Below are 8,359 nucleotides of genomic sequence, written 5' to 3'. Positions count from 1 at the left end.
TTGTCAAGTGACTCTCGTGAACTTGGGGAATGCGAACAACACTCCTGTGGATGATCTCAGTGATGGGATCTATAAGGGTTCAGGCGATCCCTGAGGCACCCTGGAGCCAGGTTGTTCAGGGCTTTATAAACTTGGATGAAGGAGGGGAGGGGGTGATTGTCAAGCTTGCCCGATGGCACCGATCAGAGAGGGAGAGCTGGTAAGACTCGGCAACAGCATTCGAGATGCTTCGGGCAGGATTGGAGAACCCAGAACAAAACTCGTTTCTTCAGCAGAAATCGGTGTGAAGTTCTGCATTTGGGCCGGAAGAGTCAGGATAGCAAGTGTCTTGGTAGCAGCACTTGTGGAAATGATCTAGGGCAGGGGTTCTCAAAGGGTGGGGCAGGAGAGGATGGCAATGGGGCAGGAAGATTCAAGGATCATCAAGGAAACATTTAGACATTTCCATGTTATATAGTATAAAAAAAATGTTTCCCTTTGCAGAATATGGATAGGTACCTTTTCAAAATGGAAAGAAGAGGAGGATGTGATACTGAGGACAACCCTAGATGAGTTTTCCAATGTATTTCTTTTCCATTAAAAAAAAAACATGGTGCAAATTTTAATGCTGAAAGTTTGGCCCAGAGGGCGAAAAGGTTTGAGGACCACTGATTTAGGGGATTTTTTTTTAGGAGAGCACAATCTGAACAGGAGGATGCAGTGTAATGCAACTAATTTCTCCGCTCTGTATTGCATATTTTGCAAATAGCTGGAGATGTTTTGGGAACAGCTGAAGAATATTCAGAACCTGGCATTTTGGGGAAGGCTTTCGAAAAGGGGCTAGGAGAACCAGATGGGGTTCTGGCTCTATCCAGGTTCAAGTAAATATGGAAGTTCCTTCGACGGCGGAGGCAGTCCTAGCTTTTAAGAAATTTGGTTGATTCACCTATTTACACCTTCCGTCTGCATGGAAGGAGTCCTAACGTCCCCCGCAGTGGCGTGACGCTGGAGTTCAAGGCATCTCTCTCAATTTTTCCCACGGACAATTTTGTCCGTCTTCTTTGTAAACCGCTTTGAGGGCTTTTGAATTCTATGAAATAAAAGTAAAAAATAAATCCCGCATGGGCGTGGTCTCATTTCCAGTTTCACCCTCTCCCACCCTCTTTGAGTCTCTGCCCCGCTCTGCCATCGCAAAGAACCCCAAGGCCATGGCGCTCCGGCCTTTTGCGCTTGATGGGAAGAAAAGGTGGCGCGCGTTAGGAAGGAAGGAATTTAAAAAGGTGGTGGGTGGGGAGCAAACTGGGGATCGGGTCTCCCCCCGCCCCCTCGGACGGGCACGCGCCTTAGAGAGCGCCCTCGCCCCGCGCAGGCAGCCCAGAAGGACCCAGGAGTCCGGGCTGGCGGGGGACCCTTTTGGAACGCAGAGCGGCTGGACCAATTCTTGCGCCATCATCTTGGAAAGGCAGTCAGAGAAAGCCGGATTTTCTGTAGCCCAAGATGATGGCGCAAGAATTGGTCCAGCCGCTCTGCGTTCCAAAAGGGTCCCCCGCCAGCCCGGACTCCTGGGTCCTCCTGGGCTGCCTGGGCGGGGCGAGGGCGCTCTCCAAGGCGCGTGCCCGCCCGAGGTTTCTCCTGCGTCTCCTCCGGCGGCAGGTGGCGGCACTGCGCCAGGCAGGCAGGCGGCGCGCTCTCGCTGCCTTCGCGTCTCTCGTCGCTTTCCGGACGCCACCCAGGAAGCGGTCTCGATCGGGGCAGGGCGAGCGCGCTTGGACGCGCGGGGCTTCCGGGGAGCCGGAGATCCAGCGGCCTGGGGAGGCGGAGAGGTTCCGGGGCTCTCCGTGCGCCTCCAGAACCTCGGAGAGGAAGGAGACCTCCGGGGTCGCCGGCCGGTAAGGGGCGCGCAGCAGAGCGCACGGTGCGCTCGGGCGCCTTGGAGAGGCCTGGGAGGTGGATGGAGGCGCGGGGGTTCCCTTTTGGGTGCTCTGAGCATGTGCAGAGTGCCTCCCACGGGCGAGGCCCTTGGGTGGATGGAGCCACGGTGAGGCGGAGATGAGGAATGCGGGGTGTGAGCAGGAAGGTGCGGCGGGTTTCGGGGTGCGCCTCTGGGGCGCCCTGCGCCAAGCCTCGCTGCTGCATTTGAAGCGCCGATCCTAGCTGCGGAAAGGCGGAGAGGGTCCGGCGCTCTGCACATGCCCAGAGGCCCACAGGTGAGCTGATTCCCCCAGCCTCACTCGGGTACCCTAAAGAAAGGATTTCTGCGGCATGGAGGTTAGTTTCGGGTTAGGACGTCGGAGGAACCAGGGTTCAAATCTCCCACTTGGCCCTGATGCTTCCTGGAAGATTTTGAGTGCCTGTCGCCGCCTGGCAACCTCACAGGGTTGTTGTGGGGATAAAATGAGTGGGAGAACCGCTGCCTTGCGGTCCTTAGAAGAAAAGGTGTCAAATAATTGTCTTTCTCCTCTTCTGATGATATCTAAGGCAGCACCTGAATTCGTTTAGCCTCTCCTGTGTTCTTTGCCTTTCCTAGCAGACCTAGAAAGCAACCTCTTGTGAAGGCAAAAGGGGGTGAAAATCTAAGAAATGTGGCAGGAAGGTGGTCTATAAATGGGAGTATTAAGGAGGTGGGGACACTTCCACCTGTTGCTGTCTCTTTGTTCCCAATCTGCGGTCTTCTTTCTGTCCTGCTCAGGTGCTCCGTGCGAGGAAGGAGAGAGACGCCTCGCCCCCCTTCCAATTCCTGGTTAATGGATGAGCCGAGCAGGACAAGGAACTCCATTTGCAACCGTAAGCTCTCCCCAAGTTGGGATGGTCTGGTGGGGAGTAGGGGGCTGTGATGGGCAGCAGAGGGATTTCGTTGCTGTTGCATTTATACCCTGCCTTTCCTCCGAGGTATCGTATGTGGTTCTCCCCTTCCTTCCTTTAATCCCACGACAACGACGACCCTGTGAGGTAGGTGAGGTTGAGAAGGAGCGGCTGGCCCCCAAAGTCACACCCAGTGAGTTTCATGGCTCTCCCAGGCCCTAGTCGGATACTCTAAAGGTAAAGGTAAAAGGACTCCTGACCGTTAGGTCCAGTCGTGACCGACTTTGGGGTTGTGGCGCTCATCTCGCTTTACTGGCTGAGGGAGCCGGCATGCAGCTTCCAGGTTATGTGGCCAGCATGACTAAGCCGCTTCTGGCGAACCAGAGCAGCACACGGAAACGCCGTTTACCTTCCCGCCGGAGTGGTACCTATTTATCTACTCGCACTTTGACATGCTTTCGAACTGCTAGGTTGGCAGGAGCTGGGACCGAGCAACGGGAGCTCACCCCATTGCGGGGATTCGAACCGCCGACCTTCTGATCAGCAAGCCCAGGCTCTGTGGTTTAACCCACAGCGCCACCTGCGTCCCTAGTCCGATACTCTAGTTCCATCAAAATAAATAAATTGTCCAGTAGCACCTTAGAGACCAACTAAATTTGTTCTGGGTATAAGCTTTCATGTGCATGCACACTTCTTCAGATATTCTAGCCCAGGCATAGGCAAACTCCGGCCCTCCAGATGTTGTGAGACTACAATTCCCATCATCCCTGTCCTGTTAGCTAGAGATGATGGGAATTGTAGTTCCAAAACATCTGGAGGGCCGGAGTTTGCCTGTGCCTGCTCTAGCCCCATGTTTCTCAAACGTGGGTCCCCAGCTGGTCTTGGACTACAACTCCCATCATCCCTAGCTGGCAGGACCAGCGGTCAGGGATGATGGGTGTTGTAGTCCAACATCATTTGAATACCCACACCAACTATGCAATACTGAATCTTTGGTGCAGAGTGCGGGCAGTGTTGAAATAAGCTTGAGCCAGAGAAGTTGGTGGAGGGGGAACGAAATGTGGGGCAGAAGTGAGAGAGAGAGAGAGAGAGGTGAGCTTGTAGTTTGCATGTGGGAAGGGAAGCTGGACTCCAGCTGTGGGCTAAGGCAGCAACACCACCCTCCTTTCAGTTGGCTGGCATGCTAGCTTTGGGTCCTGATGGGAGCTGGACTCCCATCGTTGTAACAAGAGCCCTGCAGGATCGAGCCCGTGGCCCCATTTAGTCCAGCATCCTGTTTTCACAGTGGCAGTGCTGGATTAAACCCTGTGGACCAAGAGATTTACAGAAGACTGGAAGAAGTATATGAACTATCTGAAGAGCAGTTGCAACCAGCAAATTGCGCTAGCAGGACTGCAAGAAGTTTTGTAAGGAGGAATGTACGAAGTGTTACCAAGTAGAAAAAGAGAGAGATATTGGTTATGAGTTTTAAATGTAAGAGGGACAGTAAGAAATGCATACTAAGAAGATTAGATTGGGAAGTTTTCAGACAGGACTGATGGAAGTCAAAAAATTGAATTGCCTTCTCTGCGGTGGCCCCTAAGCGGTAGGACTCCATCCCCAGAGAGATGCACCTGGCAGCTTCATTGCACAGCTTCCAGAGGATGCTGAAAGCACACCTTTTTACCCTGGCTTTTCCACCCCCAAATTGGTTGCACGTTGTCTTAAACCGTTCAAAATGCAGCAGTTTTTAATGACCTTATGGTGGAGGTCAATCAATCAAATCTATCCATCATCAGGGGTCCTAGCTGACTTAATGCGGCACCGATGACCTTATGACCCCTCCAGCGTTCGAAATTCCCCAGGCGCATAACGCTACTGGCACAGGTTCAGTTACAACTACGTGGAGGTTTCTCCGCAATTACCAAACCTCTGCCTTAGTCCAGAGTTAATGCCATTTCCAGTTCCACTGTGGGCTTCTCCTTCTTGATTATCGGGAGACATGAACTGTTGTAAGAGTGAGCGACAGTCGAGCAATGCGGTTGAGAGCACAACATCACAGAATCGTAGTGTCGGAAGGGATCCTGGGGGTCATCTAGTCCAACCCACTGGCAAATAGACATTTGTGGTGTTGTGGCGACCGTAACCTAGGTTTAAGGTTACAGGGAACCAGGCAGAGGGCCTTCTCGGTGGTGGCGCCTGCCCTGTGGAATGCCCTCCCACCAGATATCAAAGAGATAAACAACTACCAGACTTTTTTAGAAGACATCTGAAGGCAGCCCTGTTTAGGGAAGCTTTTAATGTTTGATGCATTACGGTATTTTAATATTTTGTTGGAAGCCACCCAGAGTGGCTGGGGAAGCCCAGCCAGATGGGCAGGGTATGTAGTATGTATGTGTGTGTGTGTGTGTGTGTGTATATATATATATATATATATGTGTGTGTGTGTGTGTGTGTGTGTGTGTGTGTGTGTGTATATGTATATTATATATATATATAATGGGACGCGGGTGGCGCTGTGGGTAAAACCTCAGCGCCTAGGACTTGCCGATCGCATGGTCAGCGGTTCGAATCCCCGCGGCGGGGTGCGCTCCCGTCGTTCGGTCCCAGCGCCTGCCAACCTAGCAGTTCGAAAGCACCCCCGGGTGCAAGTAGATAAATAGGGACCTGCTTACCAGCGGGAAGGTAAACGGCGTTTCCGTGTGCGGCTCTGGCTTGCCAGATGCAGCTTGTCACGCTGGCCACATGACCCGGAAGTGTCTGCGGACAGCGCTGGCTCCCTGCCTATAGAGTGAGATGAGCGCACAACCCTAGAGTCTGTCAAGACTGGCCCGTATGGGCAGGGGTACCTTTACCTTTACTTATATAAATAATAATAATAATTTGTTGCCGAGTTTCTAACACGGGCTCTCTCTTCCCTTGCCCAGGTCCCGCTTCCCACGCCGACGCCGCTACCATGTGCTTCCCTCGGCGCATCCATGTCCACCTCCCTGTGCGCCTGCAAGATGCTCCTTCCCTCTAGCTCCTCCCCCCGTGGGACCATGTCGCAGGAGGGGGGCGCCCGGCCAAAAGCCAAGCAAGATGCGGCTCCCGGCGCCCGTCCTGCTAGCCGCTGGCGAGCCCGAGCGAGCCGATCCCTGGAGAGGCAGAGCCTTTCGCCGCCGGAAGCGGAAGCAGACGGAGCCTCGGGGTCGCCAGAGCCTGTCGGCAAAGCGGTGGGCCGCTCCTTGCGCCAGAAGCTGCAGGCGGCGGTGGGGCAGTGCTTCCCTCTCAAGAGCGCCTCCCGCTCGCCGGACCTCTCGGCGCAGCGCAAGATCCACCTGCGGGAGCTGATGCTCGACACCTGCCCCTTCCCTCCCGGCTCGGAGCTTGCGCGCACCTGGAACCTCATCAAGCAGCACACGGCGCCCGTCTCCGAGCAAGAGGCCCTGGCGCCGCCGGCACCGCGCTCCGACGACGAGGACGACCGCCTGCGGGAGAGGCGGCGCATCAGCATCGAGCAAGGCGTCGAGCCGCCCCCGGACGCCCTGATCCACACCTTTGAGGTGACGGCGCAGGTCAACAACCCTCTCTACAAACTGGGGCCCAAGCTGGCGCATGGCATGAGCGAGTTGGCCGGCGCTGGGTGGGCGGCGCTGGCGGCGACGGACGAGGAGGACGAAGAGGAGGAGGAAGAGGAGCAGGCCACGGGCTCCTCTTCCTGCACCGCGGGGCTGCCGCCCGACGTGCGCATCCACACCCAGATCGACTACATCCACTGCCTGGTTCCCGACTTGCTCCAGCTGACGCAGCTGCCCTGCTACTGGGGCGTGATGGACCGCTACGAAGCGGAGGCCTTGCTGGACGGCAAACCCGAAGGCACGTTCCTTCTGCGCGACTCGGCGCAGGAGGACTACCTCTTCTCGGTGAGCTTCCGCCGCTACGGCCGCTCCCTGCACGCCCGCATCGAGCAGTGGAACCACAACTTCAGCTTCGACGTGCACGACCCCAGCGTCTTCCATGCGCCCACCGTGACCGGGCTCCTGGAGCACTACAAAGACCCCAGCGTCTGCATGTTCTTCGAGCCGCTGCTCTCCGTCCCCGTTAACCGGACCTTCCCTTTCGGGCTGCAGCACCTCTGCCGCGCCGTCGTCACCTGCTGCACCACCTACGACGGCATCGGCCGCCTGCCCATCCCCAGCACCCTCAAGGCGTATCTCAAGGAGTACCACTACAAACAGAGGGTGCGCGTCCGGAGGCTGGACGCCTGGTGGAGCTGACCGGGGAGCCCGTGGCTCCCATTTCCAGCTGGTTAGCTCTCTCTCTCTCCCACCACTGCCCGTTTGACTCGGATACTTCTGCCCCCGGCGGACGTTTTAATCCATCCTGCTCCAGGGTTGTGAGCGTGGGCGCTTTCCTCCGTGAACCGGGTTTCGTTCCCGTGGCCAAATTGCGTGTCTCGCTCTCGAGAGATCTGGGAACCTACAGGGAGGACATCTCTTGCATCTGCAGAAGAGTGGAGAAGCAGGAATTGGGTGGCGCTGCTGCCAGCAGCTAGGAAGGGACCTTGGAAGCAGCCTTATAGAGTCTACACTGATTGGCAGTAGTGGCTGGCCGGGGTTTTGGAGAGGGGACACTCTGAGCTGGACATAAAGGTGCCGCTTGGGATTGAACCTTCTGCAGGCAAAGCAGGTGTTCTGCCAGCTGGAGGACCCCTGCCTCCCCCCCCCCCCGGCCTGTTCTGGCCCAAGCACCCACCCACCCTGCCCCCAGTTTGGGTGCTGCTTTGGCGCTGGCCAGAGGTCACTCCCTTTGCTGTTTCCTACTCCACCAAGTGTTTGTGTGTCTGTCAGGTGCATTAACTGGGTTCTGGGTGCGACCTTTGCCTTTCGAAAAACTTCCAGCCACACGCAGAGTGCCCTCACCTCCTCTTTCCCCGGGAAGCTGCGGTTCCTGCATTGCTGCGGGTTGGGCTAGATGACCCCCGGGTGTCCCTTCCAGATCTGCGGTTCTGTGACCCAGTTGTCTTACGCACACTCTTCTTCCCGAGCTCACACCACTGCCGAATGGGAACCGGGTGGGGTGGGTTTTGAGTCAGCAACCGACCGTTGTGGGTGGCAGGGGATAAATTAAAAAAGCACAAAACCTGAAACAAGAGTTGCTTCTTCCAAGATGGGATTTCGAACAAATTCCACACAGGAGGGGAACGGACCGAGACTCTTTTATTTGGCCCGAGTCCTCCTCTTGACTTGTCTTTAATCCATCCCCATAAGCCTGAATCCTGGGCTGCTGCTTTTGCCCCCAATGCGAGAGGGGCTGAGGAATTTGGAGGCGCTGCTCTCAGGTCTTCTTTGCAGGGCCAAGACAGCAGCTTTTGGCCAATCCAGCCAATTTGCCACCAGATGTTTCCTCCTGCCAATGTGGATCAGCCGAGTGGCGATGCTTTTAGAAGAATGGACTGCCCAGGTGGTGTTTCTTGGGTGGAGGGGCAGGTTGAGTGAAATCTAGGTCTTGCACTCCCCTCTACTGCCGGAAATGGACTGCTGCTACTGTCTGTCTATCTGACTGTGTGTGTGTGTGTGTGTGTGTGTCTTATTAAACAACTTTCTTTTTTTGTCTA

The 8,359-nt window shown here is 55.7% G+C and overlaps 1 protein-coding gene across 4 annotated transcripts; it reads left to right on the top strand.

The window, feature by feature from the left end:
- The first annotated feature begins 1,590 nt into the window (after positions 1–1,590).
- Positions 1,591–8,359, top strand: LOC114603110 (suppressor of cytokine signaling 5-like). 4 transcript variants are annotated; one of them, XM_028741858.2, is made up of 3 exons: positions 1,592–1,868; positions 2,669–2,763; positions 5,688–8,359. In XM_028741858.2, the coding sequence occupies exons 2-3, from the start codon at positions 2,728–2,730 to the stop codon at positions 7,017–7,019; spliced, it is 1,368 nt and encodes a 455-aa protein (XP_028597691.2). In that variant the 5' UTR covers positions 1,592–1,868; positions 2,669–2,727; the 3' UTR covers positions 7,020–8,359. The 4 variants fall into 4 exon arrangements, with proteins under 4 accessions (XP_077788532.1, XP_028597691.2, XP_077788531.1 ...); XM_077932406.1 differs by lacking the exon at positions 2,669–2,763 and having other exon boundaries at positions 1,591–1,868; XM_077932405.1 differs by lacking the exons at positions 1,592–1,868; positions 2,669–2,763 and adding an exon at positions 2,775–2,928.

Source organism: Podarcis muralis, chromosome 7 (assembly GCF_964188315.1).
Source record: "Podarcis muralis chromosome 7, rPodMur119.hap1.1, whole genome shotgun sequence".
NCBI classification, from domain to species: Eukaryota; Metazoa; Chordata; class Lepidosauria; order Squamata; family Lacertidae; genus Podarcis; species Podarcis muralis.
Note: the sequence above shows the minus strand (reverse complement) of the source record. Positions and strands in the feature narration are given on the sequence as shown.